Genomic DNA, 23286 nt, shown 5'->3' with positions numbered 1-23286 from the left:
TGCTTTATAAATTTTATAAAGTAAAGTTACTTCCCTACTTTATAAATTACCATTACTGTGGAACTGGTGGGCGGTTAGAAAATTTTACTACTAACAGAGATACAAAAGTGGGTGGTAGGTATAAAAAGGTTGACTACCCCTGGTCTAATGGAATGGACAGAATAATCCAGGTCTGTGCCATGCAAGCATTGTAAGTGATAAACAGTACTTTGACTTGCATCTGGAAGTCTATATGGAGCCAGTACAGCTTACAGAATAGTGGTGTTACATAGGTGTACTGATGTTTGCCCATTATTACTCATGCCCCTGGACCAATTGCAGCAGCATCTGGATGATCTTCAAGGGCAGTTCCATATACGGCATACTGCAGAATCGGAATGAAAGATAACCAAGATGTGAGTGATTATGAGCAGGACCTCTTAAAGTCTTAATCCAGAAAGAGAGGCAATTGGAGCTCAAGACGGAGCCTTGTACTGCCTCCTAATCATTAAGCAAGAGTTTATTTATTTATTTATTTTATTTATGAGACTTATATACCGCTTTAAGTGCGAGCACTCTCTAAGCGGTGTACACCAGTAAGCAATGTATATATATATTTACATTGCCCCCAACAATCTGGGTCCTCCTTTTACCTACCCCGGAAGGATGGAAGGCTGAGTCAACCTTGAGCCGGTGAGATTTGAACCACTGACCTGCTGAACACAGTCAGCTAAAGTGGCCTGCAGTACTGCACCCGAACTGCTGCGCCACCTCGGCTCTTTGCAAGTTGCAAGTCCATGTGGACTTTCAGATTATATAGAGCTCTGAGTGGGCAAGTGAAGCCTCACCCAGTTTCAAATATGGAAAATCTCCAGATCTGGCCCAGCTTCCAAGGGTTAAGCATTAAATCTACTGAAATTAACCAGCTCAACTACGTTTACCTTTAGCCTAGATTTAGTGCAGTATGTACTAAAAAAAAAAGATATGGAATTATTAATGTTGTTTCATCAGAATTGATTTAAGAAATCACAATTACATTGTAATGTTTCTCTTACAGGTTCATCAGCACAATACTAGCTGTAACAAGGAGCTGCAGTATTCAGTCACATTTCATATTGCATCTACAATAGATCCATACATCTTTAAATGACATAATCAGTTTTTTCTATTTACAATAAGCTGCATAAAATTAAAAGAAAATTATCCATGCTTCACCAACATATTTTATTTCATCCAATTTGCCCAAAGACCAATCTGATTTAAAATCATGGTTTGATTCCCATAATACATTTTCAATACTTGATTGAATTCTGAAAAAAATAAAGACAAGAGTTCCTTTAAACATATGTCCAGTATTGTCCCATGCTTTGGTCCACTCCCTTCTTTTACATACGAAGTATTACGCATGCATAAAATATATTACAGGGACCTCGCACGCCTCATCAGTTCCAGCACAGCGGACAAGAATCAAAATTGCTTTTCCTATTAGGCAAGGCTACCTTTCATAGTCTCCAAATCCCTGATAGCCAATCACAGGCAGGATTCCCCTTGACGTCTGAACGTCTCCCCTTCATTCCAACTCCTCCTCTTCCCCACCCATCCCCAGTCCAATAACCAAAGGGGCGGGTCGCCATCCTGAACTCCGCACCCCGCCCTCCTTTCGCACCCAATGGCATCGCCCTGAAACTTCTAAAGCTTGTCCACGATTGGTTCTCCAACCCGAGCCAATCGCGTCGCCCCGCCGCCGTTGTATATAAAGCAATGCTGGGGTCGAGGTTCCCGCAGTGCTCAAGCGTTGCAGGCGCGGAGAGAGGAGGGGACGGGTGGAAGGAAGGGACTTGGCTCTTGCACGCGCCGAGGTTACGCCTTCCCTTTCCCCGCCCCCTCCGGTCCCTCAGACTGATTTCTTTCCTCGGGTGTTTTTCTTCTTCCCGCCCTTCTTCTTCTTCTGGAATTTTCCTGTATTTGGGGGGTAAACCGGCTTGGTTTCTTCTTCCCCCCAACCCGCTTGTGTTTTATTTTGGTGCGTGTATCGCCTTTCTCCACACCCCTCCCTTTCTTGTCTCCCTCGGGAAGAGCCCTCACGATGCGCGCGACCGCGGCGGGGACAGGGACGGCGGGCACGGCCGCCGCGAACTCGGGGAAAGCGCCGCCGACCACGCCGGCCGACGGGGATGGGCGCTTCAGCGTCCTCAGCTGGGAGCAGGTGCAACGGCTGGACCACATCCTGGAAGAAGCCGTCCCCATCCACGGCCGCGGCAACTTCCCCACCTTGTCGGTGCGGCCCCGCAGAATCGTGCAGGTGCGTGAGGGAGCCGAGGCACGCCGTGGACACCCCCCCCCCACACACACACACACTGCTTGGGATCCCCGGGTGGGATGATTTACCTCATGATTTACCCCAGCCTTCTCTTCGGGGTGGGTGGGGACTCCGTGTCCGTGTGGAGGTGTCCTTCGGGCCGGGATGTGGGATCATCGGGGAGGCCAGGCTGGCGGAAAATGTGTCAGTAGTTCGGAATGCGCATACCAGGGCTTCCTAAAAGTAATAGTCGGTCTCCGGCTTCCCCGGGAATTAAAGGGCCAACGGCTGCACGGCAGGACATGCCGCTGGATAAGTCACTGCATGTATTTTAGCGGAGGAGCGGCACCTTTATTGAGAGGACGCTTAAGGAGGTCAGGGTGGGGATTGGATTGCTCAGGCTTCTGGTTATGTGGATTAAGCCAAAGAAAGCCAAAGCTTTCTTCTCGCCTATGGAGATGGGGTGGGGGAATGGAGAGTCAGTTCGAATAGGATGCTGTTAAATTGATTTTTTTTTTTTTAACTTGGAAGGAAGGAGGGGATTGCATCTCCAGGAAACTTCCCCAAAGCGGCAGTCTCATCGACTGAGTACTACATTTGTCACAATTCTGGGCGTTTTTAAATGTGTTCCACTCTGCCAGATTCTTTTGTTCTTTTAATAGTATTTTTAAATTTACTCATAACTGTTTGGCCACCATCTATGCTACCCCATCCCACCAACCCCCATAGAATTTGACATAGTATATGTTCTTAGGTCAGTCTTTTTTTAAGGGTCTTGATAAAACTTCCTATAATGCTCAATTAAATAGCATTAACTCATTCCTATGAACTTTAATCTTCTGTGAGTAAATTTTTTTCTGAATTAATAGCTCAGTTGTAGGTTAACTAGATTATCTGTAGATGGCAAACTATAGTTTAATACTTGGTAACTATTCGTATGAATATCCAGGTCAAAGATCTAGTTGCTTCATTTGCAGAGCATAATTACACTTCATTAATTTGATTTTTTTTTATTTCTGGCTTGATAAATTTTGTGCATTCAAACTCTTGGATTAATTTTTGGCTTACTATATTGTGGAAAAACTATTGACTATGTTGTGTTCAGCAATAAACCAATGAAATGATCCTTTCAGTTATGCTACACCAGTGTGGTACTTTTTCTGAACTGCAGTTTTCAAGCTCTTGAGATGCTGCAGCTAAATATTAAACTACTGTTCATTAGTTTACACATTATCTTGCATAGGAAGGGGTAAAGATCTATGAAATATTAGTATAAGTAAACTGCCCACTGGATGGCTGCTGTAGTGGCTGTATTATGGAGTGAAAAAGATTGTAATCCCAAGGAAAAATGGGATTTGGAGGAAAGTATGCTTTGAGATTTATTCCAGGGTGGGGTGGGATAATCATTTAGATCTTCTATGTCAAGAGTTTTATGTTATTTTCTTAGGCCATATTTTAATATATGAAGTTGCCTGTAGTTTAGGACAGTTTATGCCATAACATTTGTAGACTTTTAAGATGCCCCCAACTTTTCAATGCATTGGTTCACAACAGTGATATTAAGATAAATTAGCTGCCAGGTAATATTTTTATACATTGATTACCTAGGCCACCAGATATTTGGAGCAGATTGGTGTGTTGATTTGTGAAGAACTTAATTATTGAAGCAGTAGGGCTGCAACCCCAATAATCAAAAGTGCTCAAGAAGAAAGATATATGACTGCAATTAGTTTGGGAGGTATATGACTGGGGGGAAAGTAATTTCTATTATACAGTATAGTTAAAGTGCATAGAAATAATTTAATACACTCAGTTTCCATTCACTTTGAGAGGTAGAAATGACTGGTATCTTTATGTGCCTTATTTAGAAGACAGTCCTGACCTAAAAAGCTGTACAGCATTTAAAATGGGTGGAGTTAAATACATGCAGGTTCCAATAATTGGTGTCCAGATGCAATGAGAACTCTTAGATGAAGACTTAGGCTTTCATGTATACATGAAGGACTGAATGTTTTGGAGAATGGACCCCTTAGTTCCAAGCCTTTCATAAGTGGCTAAGGTTAACCTGGGTATACAGACAACCCCTGGGTTAAAAGCATCTGACATGGACAACCCATACTTACAGTTGAGTTTCCTATTACTAAAAATGGCAGATGACATTGTCTTTCCTCAAGCTGACAAACTGCTGAAGCTGCTTATTTTTTTAATATATAAACTGTTTTCAGCAGTTCATAAAAACAGCATGCCTTCAGCAGTCTATCATCTTGAAGGAGAAAATTGTCCGCCATTTTTAGTACTAGACAGCCCATTTGTAAGTATGAGTTCTGATTTACATACAAATTCACATTAAAGAAAGGTGGAACTTGTTCTTAACCTTGTTGACAATCTGAGGGCTATACATGCTTCGAACTTTCACAGTTTCTTGGCATTAACTGTGTTGATGAGAGCTTGGACTCAGAACATTTTAAAGATGTAAGTTGCAATCTTTGCTCCAACTCTATTAGTGCCTAGGAATCTTCAATGTCTCGGAATTGAATTTGGGGAAATGCTACAAGGGAAGCATATGATGCTAAAAGCAAGTCGGTGTATCTCTTTGCACTGGCTATGTTTAGGGCTGTTGGAAGCTGTGGCTGGTAGGTCGCAGTGTCCCCTGCTGATTGTGTGCCAATTCTAAACGACATAAAACTCTTGGGTCAACAATAACTAATAGAATGTCAAAGTTACGGAACTAAGAGGCATACTATGTCTTGGACAGAGCTGTGTTTTAATAATGATTACTGGTTGGTCTTTAGTGGAAGGAACCTAGATGGTGTAAGTTTTTAGTATCTGCCAAGAGTGTCTCTCTTAGAAAAAGACTTGTTTCCACAAAATAGGAATGGCTGAGTTTGTACACCATTCTAAATCATAATCCACACTTAATGAACCAAAGATGCTATTCATATAATACGTTGTAACAAAAAGATCAATTGGATGAATTATGTGCTGTCAAATTGGTGATGACTCTTAGCAACCAAATAGATTCTCTCCAAGAAAGGCATGTTTTATTATGGCCTAATATGGTATCCTGATTCATACTGTGCATTAAGACATAATATGCTTTTATTTATTTTTATCATAGCTAGTCTTGTAAACATTGCTTTAGTTTTGTGTAATGAGTTGTTTAGTAATTTCTTTAATGTATTGGTGTTTTGAAATGAATGTTGCCTTTTGCACTGCTGGAGTTCATAAACATGCTAATTCATTAGTAACAAGCAACAGTGCCTAAACCAAAATCAAACCGTATCTTGGCATATTTTGTGAGCCCTGCCCATTGTATTAAGTTGCATTATACGATTTTTTTAGTTTACATTGCATAACTACTGCTTGTTAACTATGATTTAGGTTTTTAGAATGTATGAATGAAGCCACTCTGTAGCATGCCTCAGCCATTGTTTTCCAACAGTCAGCTAGACATAGGAGAGGATTGTACTAGATTCCCCACTACAATTCTACAGAGCTTTTCCCTCCCTTTCAGCAAAAGTGAAAGAGAACAGTTCGTTCTCACATTTGGCTGCAACAATCCCTAGTTAAAAAAAAAAGTTGCAGTTTATTTATGCTGTGCTGGCAAAGTTTTTACTCATGGAAAAAAAGAATGAAAAAGAGGTAAATGCCTAGTGGATTTCTTGTGGATTGCATAAAAGCAGGAATGAAATCAAAGTTAAATTCCTGTCGATCACTTGTGCCCATACTGTAGAAAGGGTGGCCTAAGCTTTTCTAAGTTGTCACTACAGATCAGCTGTTCAGAAGCTTCTAACCTTTTTGGAGGGGCTTCACAGACCCTGGGGAGACGTGTGCCTTGCTTTTCTTGTAGTCAGCTATTTCAGGTCACCTTTCCATTCCAAAGAACTCAGTACTTTGCTAATTCATGTGTGAAGGCTAGTGCTGCAGATTTATTGGAAGATGGAAATCCCTACCAGCTGTGTTTTCAAAAGAAGAAATGCTGAAAGGCAAATATTTGGATTTTTGTGGGACCTGAGTAAAACAAGTTTCCAACAATGAAAATGGGTTGACCCTTTTGCAATATGCTATATGGTAGTGATGGCGAACCTTTTAGAGACCAAGTGCCCCAAAACTGGCCCCACCCCCATTCTACCCTCTGCCCTGCCCCGCTCCCACCCCATCTCCCATCCTGCCTGCCGCAGGTCCACTCACCACCTCCAAGACCTGCCGCAGATCGCCCAGGCAGCCCAGCAGCGCCATGGCAGCCACGCCCTCTGCCTGCCCCCTGCAGCATCAACTGTGCGCGATGGGGCGTGAGAGCAGAGTCTTGTCTACGCTGCCTGGCTGCCATGTCCTTGGCTGTGCTGCTTGGCGTGGGCCACGCTCGGGGGCGACTCTTCTCCAGGGGGGCTGCTGGTGAGGAGGGGGTCACAGGGGAGGCGAGGCATGTGTGCCCACAGAGAGGCTCCGAGTGCCATCTCTGGCAAGCGTGCCATAGGTTCGCCACCACTGCTATATGGGATATAACCAGTTACAACAGTGGTTCTCAACCTTTCTAATGCCGTGACCCCATAATACAGTTCCCCATGTTGTGGTGACCCCCAACCACTTATACATCACCGGGTGCCAGGGGCGTGGCCAAAGAAAAGAGGGAAAAAATGGTGGACAGCCTTGTTTGGCGACCCCCGTGAAATGGTCGTTCGACCCCAAATGGGGTCCCGACCCACAGGTTGAGAACCACTGACTTACAAGAACCAATTCCCAGAATTATTAACTAAATTCTTCCTTTTTCATACTGCTCTTATTCATCTTCTTTTTCTCATAGGTAAATCTATGCTGTAGCTTTCCATCTTAATTTGTAAGAAAGTTCATTTGAGACCCCAATGCATTTTTTGCACCAGAAAAAGATTATGGGGCTATTCAAGCTTTTGGGCAGGGAGGCATAAATGTAAATTACCATGAAAAACAAATTAGCTCTTTCTTGGAGTTCATAATACATTTGATGAAGCTATTTAAAGTTGTATGTTGTACTTTGACCTAACTAACTTGCATGGTGATTGGCCTCTCACTTGGTATTCTGCAATCTGCTTATTTAGAGCTTGGAATCTGCTAGTAGAAAATAAATCCGCTGATGAAGGTGGTGTCTGGTCTTTTGACCCTGGCTGTATGCCATTAGGGTTTAGGATTCTCTAGTTAGATGCGAAAGTCAGTCTTAGTATAGAACAAAAATGAAAAAAAAGTGAAAAGTTCTCTGGTCATTAATGACTGGCATATAGGACTACTACACTGTCTTTAAGTAAAACACGAAGAATTTTATAGAGAGAATTTGGTAAAGGCACGTACATTTCTTTCTAAATTTTGGTTCTTTAGTAGAGAATCTTTGGCTAGTAAACCTGTGATGCCAATAAAACTGTAAAAGAATGTTTAGGATTAGGAAGTAAGAAAAACCTGGATAATGGTACACATCCAGAGATATTAATGGTAGATAAGAAAAGATGCTGTAGCAGCCTTCCCCAGTCTGTGCACCCTGCAAATGTGTGCAGCCTTCCATTCAAACTTTTAACAATTTTTAGTAGGGAAAGACTGGTCTACTGAATCTACTGTATAAATCACTTTGATGGACTATCATAGTACTGCACAGGTAGTTCTTGACTTACAACCATTCATTTAGTGACCATCTGAAGTTACAGCAGCACTGAAAAAAAGTGACTTATGAACATTTTTCACACAACTATTGCCGTATCCTTATGGTCACATGATCAAAATTCAGGTGCTTGGCAACCAGCATGTATTTATGATTTATGATTGATAGAGTCATGTGATTATCATTTGCAACTTTCCCAGCCAGTTTCCCAACAAGCAAGGTCAATGGGGGAAGCCAGATTCGCTTAATGAACCTGTGATTTACTTAACAACCATGGCAAAAATGTTGTAAAATGGGTACAACTCATTTAATAACTTGTCTTGCTTAGCAACAAATGTTTTAGCCTCAATTGTGGTTATATGTCGAGGAGTACATGTAACCATGTCAGATAATTTAGCTTAGGTCGGGTAGGGAACCTTGGCTCTTTTATGACGTGTGGACTTCAACTCTCAGAATTTCTGAGTCAGCATGGCTGGTTCAGGAATTCTGGATATTGAAGTCCTTAAGTCATAAAAGAGCCAAGGTTCCCTATCCCTGGCCTAGGTTAATGCTTATTTTCCCAAAGCCTCTGGCAGAATATCCTAAGTTTATATATCAGTTACATTTCTGTGGATTATAGAATAACTCCAAGGGTGGGAACAGCATAAAGCTAGTTTGGGAGATTGATGAGGTAGTACTTGTCTTGGGACCAGAATTTCCATTGTTAAGCAAGATGATTGTTAAATGAGTTGCTCCTGATTTTATGACCTTTTCAACACATTATTAATGAATCATTGCAGTTGCTAAATGAATCACATGGTCAGTAAGTGAATCTGGCTTCTCCCATTGACTGCTTGTCAGAAGCCGGCTGGGAAGGTTGGAAACGACAATCACATGATCCCAGGATGCTACAGCTGTAGAAAATACTGGTTGGCAAGCACCCCATTTTTTTTTATTTAAAAGTTTTATAAATTTATTACAATATAAAACCCCCCTCACCCCTTCCCCCCTCCCCCACTTCCCAGAGCTGATTACAGGGTAAAAAATAAAATAAACAAACATAATCTAACTAACATAAACCAACTATACTATCAATCAAAACCATAACACACTTTAACTCCTTCTCCCAACAAATATTAACAAATTAAGTCAAAAATAATAAAATAATTAAAACTAATAATAATTATCTAAAATCTACTCAAAAGCAAGATAATACTTTTCAATCTCATATTTCTTCTGAATGTAATCAATCCATCTTCTCCACACCATAATATATTTTTCTTGTGAATGATCCTTCAAATAGGCGGAGATTTTCGCCATTTCTGCTAAATTAGACACTTTAAGTATCCATTCTTCCAAAGTAGGCAATAAGTTTTTCTTCCAATATTGTCCCACCAATAATCTTGCAGCTGTTATAAGGTTCAACATCAAATTAGTTTCTTTAACATCAAAATCTACAATAATACCCAACAAAAACAATTGCGGAGTAAACTTTATCTTCTTCTTAAAAATCTTTTGAATATTCCACCAAATCTTAATCCAAAAAGCTTTAATATCTCTACAAGTCCACCAAATATGAAAATAAGTTGCATCTAAATTTCCACATCTCCAACATTTGGGCTGTAAATTCGGATACATGCGGGACAACTTTTGGGGATCCAAATGCCATCTATAAAACATTTTATAAAAAATTTCTCTTAAATTTTGCGCCTGAGTGAATTTTACATTTCTAACCCAAATTGTCTCCCATGTATCCAATAAAATCGGCTCTTGAATATTTTGCGCCCATTTAATCATACAATCTTTAATTAATTCTGTTTCAGAATCCAATTCTATTAAAACATTATAAATTCTTTTTATATGAGTTCGACTTTGATCTTTATTCTGTTTTACTAAATTCACATCCTCTAAAGTGATACCAACCTTTTGATCTAAACTCCACCTCACTAACAATTGATTATAATGAAACCAAGAGTTGCACATCAGTTAATGTCACCTTTTTTAACATCTCTAGCAAACATCAACTTTTTTCTCTTTTCAGTCACTTTTGGGTTAATGAAAAGTGTTAACTTACAAGCATAATAGGTACAAAACAATTTGCTCACCATTTCATTCACCAGCTTGGACTTTTCTGGAAAGGTAAAATTGTAAATGTCACTGCTCAGGGTAGGGTGGATTTTTAATGTGCTTATTAGAACTGGAAATCTACAATGTACTCTGAGATGAGAACAGCCTGGAGCAGATTACTGTTTGCTTGATAACAGTTCAGTTGAACCTTTACATTGACTTTAGAACAGCTAGCCATTTATAGCCTTAGTATTTGCTCTCAAGTGTATCCTGTCTTGGCAGGAAGTGAGTCTCTGCGCGAGCGCGCGCACACGCACACACTCAAAATGAATTGCCTGCATATTAAGGAACTAGGAGCTATGTAGGGTTTTGTATAAATCTTAAGGATAGCCACATTACTTTTTCTTGTTGTTGCTTCCATTGCCTTCCTGTTCTGTGCTTTTCCATTATTTCACCAGAACTCAAGAATTCTCATATTTACTCTTTGGAATCTGAAAAATTAGACTAATTTTAGACTGAAAACTTAGATTAAGAGAAGGTAGCTAGTCTAAATTTTATTCAACAAGCTTTGTGGTTACATGATTTGAAGATTCTTTGATTTTATTCCAGCACTGTAACCATTACACCACATGGTCTTGCATATGATACTTCTTTACCTAGAGATTACATAACTTTGTGACATAATACAAATCCATGTTCATTTACATTACTTTGGAATACTCTTTCTATACTTCATTGGAAGTAGACCTCCATGGATACACAGGGACACAAATTTATACTTGATGCTTATTATTTCTGCCCATTGAGAACCTGGACCAACTGCTTCCAGTACAGTCCATTTGCCCTTAAATAGCCTACTCGGCTCTGTGTCATCATTGCCACAAATTACTAAGGATTTGTTTGTCTATAAAGTAGCAACACTGCTTAGTAGGCACTAATGTTGTGCCAAAAAGCTGCTTGCATATTCATTTTATATGGGAGGTGGCTTCATTCCTCTGCAATGACTCAGATGTAACAAGGCACATTGGGTTCTATTTTTTTAAAAGCATTGAACAAAACTTGTTGCCTTTCACTACAATAATTGCCAGGAGCTGAAGTGTTTCCATGGGAAGTGCATGCTTGTACTCACATAATGTATTATATGAAAATTACACATTCTGTACTAATTGTATTGCCGAACTCTAAATTAGGGCAGTTCTTTCATACAGAGATTTTCTGGTTCTATCTTTTGAATCACATACTCCAGCTGTAAAATATGTGCATGAAAAATATATCTAGATTAAAATCTATCCTTAGACATGGGAAGTTATTAGCTGGTATTAAGAGTAGTCATTGTATCTTAGTCCAGTCTATCCTACTTAGTTGTATTTTTGGGGGGGGGGGATGCACAAGGAAGTGCTATGTGTGCTATCTTGAGCTTCTGGAGAGAAAATGAGTTAGGAATGCAATAAAGACATTCATGTTAGTGTTTTTGTGCTAGTTTTATACTTGCTTCAATCATTAATTAGACATTGTCTTTTATTATAAGCCTCCCAGTCATTTAGGTGAGATGGGCAGTGTAGAAATCTGATGAATAAATAAATAGGCGCTGCAGAACTTGAAATTCTGAAAAAAGGAGAGTCACAATGACTGCCAGGCAATTCTAGTATCCCTAATGCTTTACTCTCTGAACACAGAAGCCAAGCTAATAGATGTTTTCAAAAATGTCAATATATAAAGAGAGACTTCTTGATACCCCCAAAGCAGGCTGAATCTCTCTTAACATGGCATTCAGTCCAGGAGGAGGTTTGACACGGAAGAATGGAAGAAAAAAGTATGGAAGAAAAAAGAACATTCCATATTTTTTAGAATACAGTATTCTATTTCTAGATATTTAATTATCAGCTTCCTTACAGATTACCTAAGTTTGCATTGTGGTAATTTCCAAAATGTGCAGCCATAAAAATTTTTAAAGCGAAAATTAAGAATAAGACTGGCATATTCTTACACACATTTAGTCTTTTATTTGACTAGCTAAACAGAGTAGTCAGTCTTATTCAAGAACTGGGTGGTGTCCCATCTCTGCCATTCTACCTTAAATTATCTGGTGAACTATCTTTGGATTATGAAGCAATATTTTTGATGGGTAAAGGCTAGCTACCAGCACCTGTTTGAGCAGCCTTTGCTATTTTTTTTTCTGAATTATATCATTGGCAGTGGAATTATGAAGAACATAGAAGTGGCATACAGGGATAAAGTAGTTGAATATAGCTATGACTATAGGGTGGGTGTGATATGGAACATGTAACAGCCAGTATAAAGGCTTGGCTGGCAAAGCATGGAAAAATGCTGATTTGGCATGAAGGTATTTCAGAGGACAAGCGGTAGCATGTGGGATATGGGTTTGGCTGGTGATTAATTGAATTTTGTAGGGTGTAGGACAGCAGTTGGAGATAGCATTGATGCTGATGAAGAGGTTTTAGAAGGTAAGATGTTGAACAGTGACAGATTGGACTGAGATTTTCAGCTGATAGATTCTAATTTTCTCTCTCAAGCATAAACAGCACTATCCAAATAAACAATGGTGCAGTCTTTGTATATACTCTGGCTAGGAGTTTTGTCATTTTAAACCTATTTTAAATGTGATGCCTTGAAGAGATTATACACTGGTACAGTATATAAAGTTATAGCTTTGACAACAAATTATTATAGCAACAATAGAACTCAAGGTGTCAAGGTGGCTTTTTAAAATCAATACAAAAAGGAAGAATATAATTCACTTTTTTCCTAGTTCAATCCCTGGATGCAAATATGAAGAACTCTGTGCCTTCCTGACTTTTTTTTTTATAACCTGCTTGTACAACTGAAATAAATTTGGCACGTTATCTTAATCAGATAACTTTTGGAAGTATCCCCATTAACCATTGAGATTTAAATATTCTAACAGAAAAGCACATTCTTCTTTTTTCAGTAAGTTGCTTAATGAAGTTGAATTGCTTCAAAGTAATACATGTAAAAGTAATAGGTTCTTTATTCAATTATACTACACAAGGACACCAACAAATTAGCCGGGGTCTGCATTCTGATTTAGCTAGAGTAGTCCACAAGTATTTATGCACACACAAATTTGATCACTTCAGCAATATTAGAAAAATTGATAATGACCTCCCAATGCATCCCTTAAATCTGTCCAATTAATTGGATGAAATGTGTCTTGCTGCAAGTCCTATTATGAAAAACCTCGCAACTTTGCAGAACAATGCTGTAGTAACATGCAAAGGGACAAGTGTACTTAAAGGGAAATGAGGGTTAGTCTTCATATACTTCAAAAACCATAAAATTACTAAATGGCATATAGCAATTCACTGTACTGTAAACAGAAATGATTGACTCTGACCAGAAAATGTTAGCGCTACATACAGAGTTCGCTACTCTGGAGCACATAACCTAAAAAGGCAGTTACTGTTCTAATGCCTGATATGTCTTGCCTCTAAACCAAAAGAGGTAAGGAATATTTAATGTGCCTATTCTGCAAGGTGGCTAATGGTACACTGTAGCTATACAAATTGACCAGTATTCTGGGCAAACAGCCATCTTCTGTAAGCTTTATTCTTCTAATATTAAATTATCCAGCTTTAAAATGTGTGGTAGTAGTGAATCAGAGAAACAAACCTCCCTGAGGACATTTAAATCAATTTGTGTTAAATTTGTCTGGTTGCTATATCAGGGCTTTTCAACCTTTTCACCCATTGTACCACTTTTAGGATATGGCAATATCCGAGTACCACCAGTCGCCTAGCAAGGTGTCAAAAACTTGATGACCAAAAAAAAAAAAAAAAGGAAAAAGTGATAAAATACAGGTAGTCCTCGACTTACAACAGTTCGCTTAGTGACTGTTTGAAGTTACAATGGCACTGAAAAAAGTGCTCCCCAAGGCACAGCCGAGCAAGACACCTGCCTGCCCACCCGGCAGCGCTCTTCCTCCTGTCCAAAGTTTTCATTGTTGTGAGCATTTCTGTTGAGGATTGGCAGCGGGGGTAGAGTGGAGGGTGTTTGGTTTTTATTCCCCCCATCTGCTGGGTGGTTGCAGCAGGTTTTAATCGCTTCACATGACCCTGGGACACTGACCGTCATAAATATGAATCAGTTGCCAACCATCTGAATGTAATTCACAAGACCCTGGAGATGCTGCAACATTCCAGCTGATCAGCGCTTTTTCTGGGCTCAGCAGAAGCGCCAGGATCAGCGCCGAGCTCCAGCTGAAGCCTGGCGCTGATCCTGGTGCTTCCACTGAGTCCTGACAGCCCCGAAGAAGTGCTGATCCTGGCGCTTCCACTGAGCCCTGACAGCCCTGCAGCTCCAGCCATCTCTCGCTTAGGCTTGTGCGGTGCTCCCACCGGTTCAGCTCATTCCCCTCCCCCTCTATCACTTTTCTAGGATGGTCACGTACCACCTGCCAGGTGCCAATGTACCACAGGTGGTACCCATACCACTGGTTGAAAAGCCCTGTGTTATATAATCTGTTTTTTCTTCAGATGGTATAGGTAGATATATTAAGAATAAAAACAGTAAATAAAATCCTCATGCTCTGGGTTTTGGTGGTCTGAAATTCTGTATCTTAACATATTTTTTTCCTAACTGGATATAACATATGCTTCCATTATAAGTGTCTCTGTCTGAAGCCTGCTTCTGACATTGTGGTCTGATTTAGTCCTGATGACTAAGATGACTCTTACATGTATCAATTTCTCCTTTAGTATAGCCATTTGAATATCTCACATAATTTTTGTGAAAGTGTACTGATATGATCTTGGAAGAAAACTAAAAGACTGAGGGGGCGTTATCTCTACCCTATATAATAATTCTGTTTCTACTTGCAGCCTGAGTTGCATTTAAATTTGAACAAATGTGCAGCTGCATGATAATTAAACTTAATTTTTTCACAAGATGTTTAAAGCTGTATAGTTGCTTAGTCCATAAAGGAACAGATTTTCTTTGTCCTTAAGCCTTGGCAATTTGGACTATCACTCATCAGTTTTTTAACTAACATCAAACTTATTCCACATTTCGAGTTACAACCTCAAGTTTATATCTACCATTTACACTACAAAAAAGTTCTAGGAGAATTCCCAACTTTGAAAATAAAGGTGATAAGAGAAGGCCCAACTATTTATTTTGAACCTGTCGGGGCAGATGCCACCTTAAGACGGAAGAACAATAAAGTATATGGAAGATCTGTTCACCTGTAACTATGCATAATGAAATCAGGACCAAAACCTGAAATCTACTTAAGATCAATCTAGATGTCATGCCACAAATTCAGTAAAAAGATGGTCTGCAGATTATTGGTATAGCTAGTTGTTAACCTTTTCTTCTATACTATTCCTATTTAAAATTTCTTCACCTGAGCTGTTATGTATCACATAAGACAAGTGTGCAAACAGTGATAACAACAATAGATTTGATCATTTCCAGGCATTATATTCAGCTGGGTTCATAGAAGTGTCTTGCCTTTGGCTTTTACACTGTGCTTTTTGGCTTGATTTTCTTTATTGTCTCTAAAAATACTAAGGACATATTGACATATTTCAAATTTCCTAGCTTGGAGTCCTTTGAAATTGCTTTCCACACGATTAGTTACTGTCAACTTGTATCAATTTGCCTCTCCTTGCTTTTGCAGGTGGTCCGTAGTCGTCTAGAAAAGCAAGGTATCACTGTCCACAATGTGAGGTTGAATGGCTCAGCAGCTAGTCACGTGTTGCACCAGGACAGCGGTCTGGGGTATAAAGATCTGGATCTCATTTTTGGTGTTGATCTGAAAAGCGAGGATATTTTCCAGCTGGTAAAAGATGTAGTGATGGATTGTCTCCTGGATTTCCTCCCAGAAGGGGTAAACAAAGATAAGATCACTCCCATGACTCTGAAGGAGGCCTATGTGCAGAAGTTGGTGAAAGTGTGCAATGAAACTGACCGCTGGAGCCTTATATCGCTGTCAAACAACAGTGGGAAGAATGTGGAACTCAAATTTGTAGACTCTCTCCGGCGGCAGTTCGAGTTCAGCGTTGATTCTTTCCAGATCATATTAGACTCACTATTGCTCTTTGGAGAGTGCTCAGAGAATCCAATGTCTGCAAACTTCCACCCCACTGTCACTGGGGAGAGTATGTATGGGGACTTTGAGGAGGCGATTGATCATCTGAGGAATCGAATCATAGCTACAAGGAATCCAGAGGAAATCAGAGGAGGTGGGCTTCTGAAGTACTGCAACCTCCTCGTGAGGGGATTTCAACCTAAATCAGAAGTTGACATGAAAGCCTTGCAGAGGTACATGTGTTCGAGGTTTTTTATAGACTTTCCTGACATTGGGGAACAGCAACGAAAGTTGGAATCTTACCTCCAAAGTCACTTTGTAGGGATGGAAAGCAAAAGGTATGATTGCCTGATGACCTTACACAGAGTGGTAAATGAGAGTACGGTGTGCCTGATGGGACATGAAAGACGACAGACGCTGAACCTCATTGCCATGTTGGCCCTCAGGGTCCTGGCTGAACGGAACATAATTCCAACTGTCACAAATGTGACTTGTTATTATCAGCCAGCACCATACATCAGTGAAATAAACGTCAACTATTACGTAACCCACATGCAGCCTCTTCTGCCTTGCAGTCACTCCTACCCAACATGGCTCCCTTGCAACTGAATACTGAAAAAAGCTCCAGTCTTTGTCTTCTCGAGAAGCAGAGGCTGTGTGTTCAGAAGAAGAACAAAAAAAAAATAAGGTCTCTTGCTCTGAGTATCTTGCTCCTACATTGGAATTATAAGTCTACTTAATCCTGGGAAATTGTGCAGTGATATGTCTAATTACCAGAGATGTTTACAGGAAGAAAATGCTTGAATTAATGTGTAAGATGGGTGGAAAGGATTAGGTTAAAAGCAGAGCTGCACTACCTTAAATGCACGCTGTTTTTTCTTTCTTTCTTAGTGCAAGAAGCATTATGGGCTGTGCAGACTCTATTTTTTCTGAACATATTTCAAAGTGGTTAATTCCTTTTAAGGGACCAAAGAAATCTTGTACAAGTGCCTGCAACCAAAAAAGAAATATTGTAAAAAAATTTTTGTAGTGGCAGAAATCTATACTGACAGCTTAGTTATGGATGTTTGCCAGGAATTTTTGGTTTTAGGATCACACATTCATTTTTGTCAAGGGAACTGAGGTAGGTAGAGGCTTTCCACAGCAGCCACTGTAACATGGTTGCTGTCTGATGGACCAGCAGCATTGATTAACAGTTAGCGCAGAGCTGGGATGGGGAACTAAATGGGGGCTAAATTCATAATGATAGAGAATTTCTAATGAGATGGATTATGTGCCCTCATTGCGAAAGCTACCAGAGAAAATAGGAGCTACCCTGAATTCAACTTAATGTGCAGTGCCAAAACCCTTAACACATTAATTCCTCTTAAAGGAAAGTCTATAGATCAGTATTTTGCTGTGTGGATCAATATATCTTTTTCATGCAAGGAGCAGTTGTTCCCAGGCTTTAATAGTCTCTACGGCTGTCAATGGTATTAAAGTAAAAATGAGCTGGACCAAAAAACATAAAAAGATATATGCATAGCCTTTTTTCCTGGTTAAAGGAGAGAACCAGTTAGACCCTGGCCCAGAACCCTCAACTTTCTGTCTAATAGCCCACTACCGTATCTTGAGAACTGTGCTTCTCTTTCTGTTGGATGTCTGTGACCACCTACTTGATTCCATGTTCGACTAAGGAAACATTTTATCACTGCTTGTTGTGGCTGTGCAACACTTTATAGTCTTAATTTGACAAGGTATCAGTGATGTATTGAATCAAGTCATCAAATTGAGGACGAGATTTAATGCGTTGAATCAGATGAAGTGACCCAATTTAGATGACTTTTGTTTGAATTGAACTTACAAATTGGATTAACACAATTCACACAATTCAAATCTGATTTAAAAAAAAATCAGATTAGGATTGGATCTGATTTGCACAGGCCCATTGCCTTGCTGTTGCTTATAAAACATTGATCTAGAGAAAATTCCTCCTGTATTGCGCTTGCTACAGTAGAATAAGTAGGAGATGAGGGAGAGAGCTGTAGAGAACTGTACCCAAGATATTGTTGATGTCTTGTCAAATTAGGTTTTGAAATAATTATTTACCCAGCACAATAATCCTTCCTGTATATTTTTTGGGATTGCATAGAAATTTTACAACATATCAGTTCAGATTAGTTTATACTCTTTAGGAAGCTGAGGCAGCAGCTACTTTGGCTGTTGGACATACCTGCGCTGTAAGGGATACACAAAAATGCTCCATGGTGTATCTTTGAAGGTTGACTTATTTACTAATCTGTTTTCTCTGCAATCAAACTGTACCTTGTTGGAGCAGATGAAAAAAAAAAAAAGAAATAAAATATATACTTGGATTGTGTCTAGCTAACATCCTGCCTCTTCCTGAGAGACAATGAGCTGAGATGGTAAGGCAGTTGTTTAAGATGTGTTGACTAATTGACCAATACTTACCCCAACTTCACCCACTTTGGTATTTTTACAAGTTGTACAAGCTAAGAGAAACTTCTCGTTTTTGATAAATCCAGTGCTGTGTAAATAGATTTCTTGAATATATACCGGTAGGTGACTTTAGATGATCTCTCCTCTATACTGGTGAAGTCTTCCATATTCTGTAGTGAACATGGCTGCAGTGCCTGATGATTAAGGGGGTTGTCCTAGGTTTCCTTTGCCGCTTGAAAGAAGGCTCTGCTTTTCTAAACTGTCTCCTTTGACAGCCATTTGATAATTCACATTTACGAGGAAGGAAATGGGTTTGCACTAAAACCGCACAACTGGCTGCCAGCAATGTTTTTGGCTGAAATGATGGGTGAAAATTTAAATAGTAAAAATTGCCTCTTTTTAAAAAAAAACAGATCAATGCTGTGTTTGGGGAACAAAGTTATCCCATGTAATCAAAGGCTTGCTGGATGCTTTTTTAAAGCACTTTTTGCTGTATAGAGATGTGTGGTGAAATATAAGTAGAAGCTGCACCAGATATATCTGCTGTGATGCTGCTGTTTTCCTTGTGTGCATGAGAATATGCTGAAGAGTTTGACACTATGAATGGCACTTCTAGACTTGTGTTTGAATGTGTTCTGCAGCTATCAAATCTGTCATGCAATAAGCCTGACATAAGAACTTTGGATTCTTTAGAATCTGTCACCATAAATAAATACAATGTATTGAACTCTGTTGAATTTACTTTACTTAATCATACCAAAGTACCATAGTTTTGGTTTCTAAACCTCAATTCTCTCTTTGGCCTCAAACAAAATTGATCTAAGTTAGCCTTCCCCATCCTGTACATTCTAGATAAACTAGACTACAAAGAAAGGCTGTTTTAGGCCACCCAACTTAAAAGGCTTCAGGACTAAAGGTGGCTTCCAAACTGCTATCCTTTCTCCTCCTAAGTGCATAACTGGCTTTTGCAGAGTAGGTGAAAAGAAGTAGGAAACGCCATGCTGAAGTTTCACTGCAGTCTTCTGTCCTCTGCAATTGTTAATTGTATCTTCTACTGATGATTGGATGATACTTGTCCCAGTTCATATATGGTGCAATCCAAGGCAGAAGGCTAACCACTCTAGAGTGCCAAAAGAAAAAAAAAAGGATAGGGAACATTGCTACAGAGGAGTCACATCATTTGTGCCAAGATACAGAATGATTCACATCTTCCTAATGCAATAGTATTTCAGTACATATTTAAATTACCTTTCAAAACAGTTCTAGATGGAGAGAGCAAAGAAAAAAAAACTCATAAGTACATGGGATTTATGCATTGCCTTCTCTGCGAGGCCTCTGTTTAATCAGTGGCTGCCTTAGCTGCTTACTATGCTCTTTCTAGAGTAAATGGAGAGTGTTGAATTGAGGTTTGGGATGCTATACTTCAAAGTATCCTATGTATATAGAGAACTATATCTTAACATGGCTTGTGAATAGCCAAATTATTAGTGATAATGGATGCTTGCACGGGGGAATAGCCTGGCTCTGTGTGCCTTCCAGATACCTTATAGGGGTCCTCAACCTTGGCGACTTTAAGACTTTAAGCCAGCTGAGGAATTCTGGGAGTTGAAGTCCCCAAGTCTTAAAGTTGCCAAGGTTGAAGACCCCTGCCTTATACTGCTATTCCAAAAACCATTTGCTATTGACTAGACACATAAATGAAAGTTAATATCTAAAGCTACTGGAAGACATCTGGTGATCTAGGCTGGTTCTGATTTTATCTCTATCCTCTTTCAATAGTCATTCTTGGCTTTACTTGCTATCCTCAGAACACTACTCAGTACAACCTTCCATTGTGAAATTAATTTGGTCTTTAAACATAATATGATATAGGTTGGGGGAGGGGGTCCTGCCAAGTTTTTACCTCTTATGCCATTCCAATAGCACAAATCCTGGTCCTAATCCTGTAATTGGCAGTTGTCTCTGAAACTGACCAGAGCAGCACAAACCACCTGATGTGGATGGCTTTTTCTATTGTTGGAGCAGATCACTCCTAAACAAAAGGATGCTTGTGGAAAACACTAGTTGTGATCTGAAAAGGGGCTTTCAATGTGTTGAGTGTTTGATCTCTTAAAAAAAAAAACTAATAAAAATCTATTTTCTCAAAAGTTAGTCTGTCATTTTTAATTGAACAGAAAAGCCAATATCAAAATGATGAAGGCTAACAGTATAGTCAATAAAAACCTTATGTCCAGTCTAGGAAGCATATTGTTGGAGGAATGTTTAATCTGAGTGTAACAAATTGGAAGAATGCTCTACAGTGCAGTCCAATACTGGTTTAATAGTAACCATAGCAATAAATTAAAAAGTCTTGTCAAAATGTAGTAATGTAGGTGTATTTAAAGGATTGTAGGTGGGACAGCAATTGAACAAATCAAATAGTATTTTTATTTCTACTTTCTTAGGTTTGATACAGGTTTGGGAAGTTTGATGAATTGCTTACAGTGCTATACTTTCTGGCATAAAGCCTATTTGTCATGGTTCTATCTTGCCTAGAATATGACCTAGGTCAGTGTTTCCCAAACTTGACAATTTTAAGGCATGTGGACTTCAACTCCCAGAATTCCACAGCCAGCAACGCTGTGGAATTCTGGGAGTTGAAGTCCACATGCCTTAAAATTGTCAAGTTTGGGAAACACTGACCTAGGTTATATACCAGTGAGTCATGATTTACTTAACTACAGTTCACAGGATAAATCACAATGAGTGGAGTAGGTCTGTCCAATATAGTGAGCCAAAATTGAGCAAAATATATGTTCAGGCAGAGGCTTGGTGGCTGAGAGTTTAATTTGGATGCTGGCTCCTTCCAACCTTATGGTTCTATAACTTTGTGTGCTTTGTGAACCAGTCCATATTTGTGTCCTGATGTTTGCAAAATTGCACTTGACATCCAAGTTACTCCAACATAACTTGTTTCCATGCAAGGTATTTAAATTCAAGGGTAATTAAAAAAAAAACTCAGAAGGAAGCAACCATTGCTAAGTCCTGTGCATAGGCTCATTTGTTATGTGACAGGTTCTTTCTGCCCAAAAAAATGTTGAGAAATAGAACTTATTATAGTGCTATTCAAATCAGCTTCTCTTAGTCCATATGGAAATAGTGTGAAATTGTGCTGAATTTTGGATAGCAGTATTGATTATCCATTTGCTTGTTAAGCATTGGTTGAGAATGTGTAAAAATAAAAGCTCTAATTATATTGCAAATCATATATAACTTAAGTAGAGAAGAGGAAACCAGTTGTCTCAAAAGGAATGTATCTGAAGGCAAAAACTATATGGTATCCTCTGATCTGTAGCCATTTTTTTTTTCTGCTGAACACAGTGCAAAGAAAGAAAAAGATGAATTATCTTCTTTGCCTGCATCCTATATGCATGTTTTCCTATCTTTGGGAGTTCTTACATAATAACTGTGCTTAAAAAACCTACCTTGTTTATCAATAGTTTTCTCCTCTGTAAAAGAGCTTCTACTTAATCATTTACCTTATTCTCAAATTTATTGGGATAGTATATTTGAAATTATGTCATTGTCGGGAGAGAGGGGAAGGTGTTTGTTTTTTGTTCTAGGTCTCTTTGATAGTGTAGCTTCACCTAATTTACAGGTCTGGAAAAAACCTTGAAAAGATTCTTCTCAATTTTCAGCCATTGAATCTGCAAATTCCTGGAAAGCGGGTTGTATGATGAAAGACATTGACCCCTAAGTTTTTTTTTTTACCATGTTGTAGCGAATATAAATGCAAAAACTGTTGCACATAATCATGGAGGATTACATTAAAAAGTTTGAATACAGGTTTTTTTTCCCATGAGTGAATTAAGAATGCTTAAAAATGCAGAATAACATTTTGGTGCAACTGTATTGGAAATAGCTGAAAATGAGGTTCTCTTCTTTCCTTCAGTTGGCTTTGACAATATCTATTCTACCACATTCTGCCTTTGCAGATCAGGTTTCTAGTATATCAAGCCAATTTCAACTGAGAGGGACATTTCAGTGGCCTTGGATCACTTGCCTCCAAATTTCAGGAAGAGGTTTCCTTTGTTTTTATGGTTTTCCTAAAAAAGAACTCTGCAAAAGAGCATTGTCCAGCATCTCCATTTTGTTTTTCCTATAAAGCTTTGGTTATGACTATTTCGTTTATATTCCATATTTCTGTCCAAGGGACAGATGTTATCCTGCTCCCTGGCAATACAGGAAAACCAAATCAGCCTTTATGGATAGCTACTCTCCAACCAGAATGCCTCAGATGGATAAAACACGGAGGACAACTAAAATGATTTAAATAGATTGTGACCAAATCAGACTGTGAAGCTTGTCTGAAAAGCAATGCCTTTTTGTTGTTTGCAAAGAGTGTTAATAATCCCCATGAATAAAATTGATTAATGGAGCATTTTCCTATAAGATAAAAACAAGCACACTCAAAGGTTTAACCTAATCACTTGGTATCTAGTAGTTCAGTGTTTCTCAACCTTGACAATTTTAAGGCATGTGGACTTCAACTCCCAGAATTCCACAGCCAGCAATGCTGGCTGTGGAATTCTGGGAGTTGAAGTCCACATGCCATAAAATTGTCAAGGTTGAGAAACACTGTAGTAGTTGGTTTCCAGAGTCCAAGTTGAACTTAGGTTTCATTCTTTCAAATGGAAATTCCCAGCATCTGATCTTGAAAATAGTTAATGGCTTATGCTGTGGATCTATGTCTCTCCTAAGGGAATGAGGGTTGTATGGAAAGAGTGTTGATGAACTTGCGACAGTGTCTAGCTAAGCCTACAGTACAGGACTGTTGAAAGGTTGATACTT

The 23286-nt window shown here is 39.2% G+C and overlaps 1 protein-coding gene and 2 long non-coding RNA genes across 3 annotated transcripts in view; 1 reads left to right on the top strand and 2 right to left on the bottom strand.

The window, feature by feature from the left end:
* LOC120304095 overlaps positions 1–6578 on the bottom strand; it is a 45806-nt gene extending 39228 nt beyond the window's left edge. The window contains exon 1 of the long non-coding RNA XR_005555613.1: positions 2368–6578. This is a non-coding gene — a long non-coding RNA (uncharacterized LOC120304095). The remainder of the gene's footprint in view (positions 1–2367) is intronic.
* Positions 1756–19736, top strand: TENT5B (terminal nucleotidyltransferase 5B). The gene is made up of 2 exons (XM_039334237.1): positions 1756–2281; positions 15607–19736. The coding sequence occupies exons 1-2, from the start codon at positions 2066–2068 to the stop codon at positions 16624–16626; spliced, it is 1236 nt and encodes a 411-aa protein (XP_039190171.1). The 5' UTR covers positions 1756–2065; the 3' UTR covers positions 16627–19736.
* Positions 18338–22961, bottom strand: LOC120304096. The gene is made up of 2 exons (XR_005555614.1): positions 21139–22961; positions 18338–20987 (listed from the first exon to the last, which is right to left on the bottom strand). It is a non-coding gene; the product is annotated as an uncharacterized LOC120304096 (long non-coding RNA).
* Positions 22962–23286: the final 325 nt, after the last annotated feature.

Source organism: Crotalus tigris, unplaced genomic scaffold (assembly GCF_016545835.1).
Source record: "Crotalus tigris isolate CLP2741 ecotype Arizona unplaced genomic scaffold, ASM1654583v1 scf7180000017628.32516253702:7417878, whole genome shotgun sequence".
In the NCBI taxonomy this organism is placed as follows: domain Eukaryota; kingdom Metazoa; phylum Chordata; class Lepidosauria; order Squamata; family Viperidae; genus Crotalus; species Crotalus tigris.
The sequence above is the reverse complement of the archived record's forward strand: the minus strand, read 5'-3'. Positions and strand labels throughout refer to the sequence as shown.

What these genes read in the sequence shown, in the direction of transcription:
- TENT5B (XM_039334237.1), top strand. Translation starts at nt 2,066, where the DNA reads ATGCGCGCGACCGCGGCGGGGACAGGGACGGCGGGCACGGCCGCCGCG. An exon ending in GGCCCCGCAGAATCGTGCAG is followed by an intron (nt 2,282 to 15,606) that starts GTGCGTGAGGGA and finishes TTGCTTTTGCAG; the next exon opens with GTGGTCCGTAGTCGTCTAGA.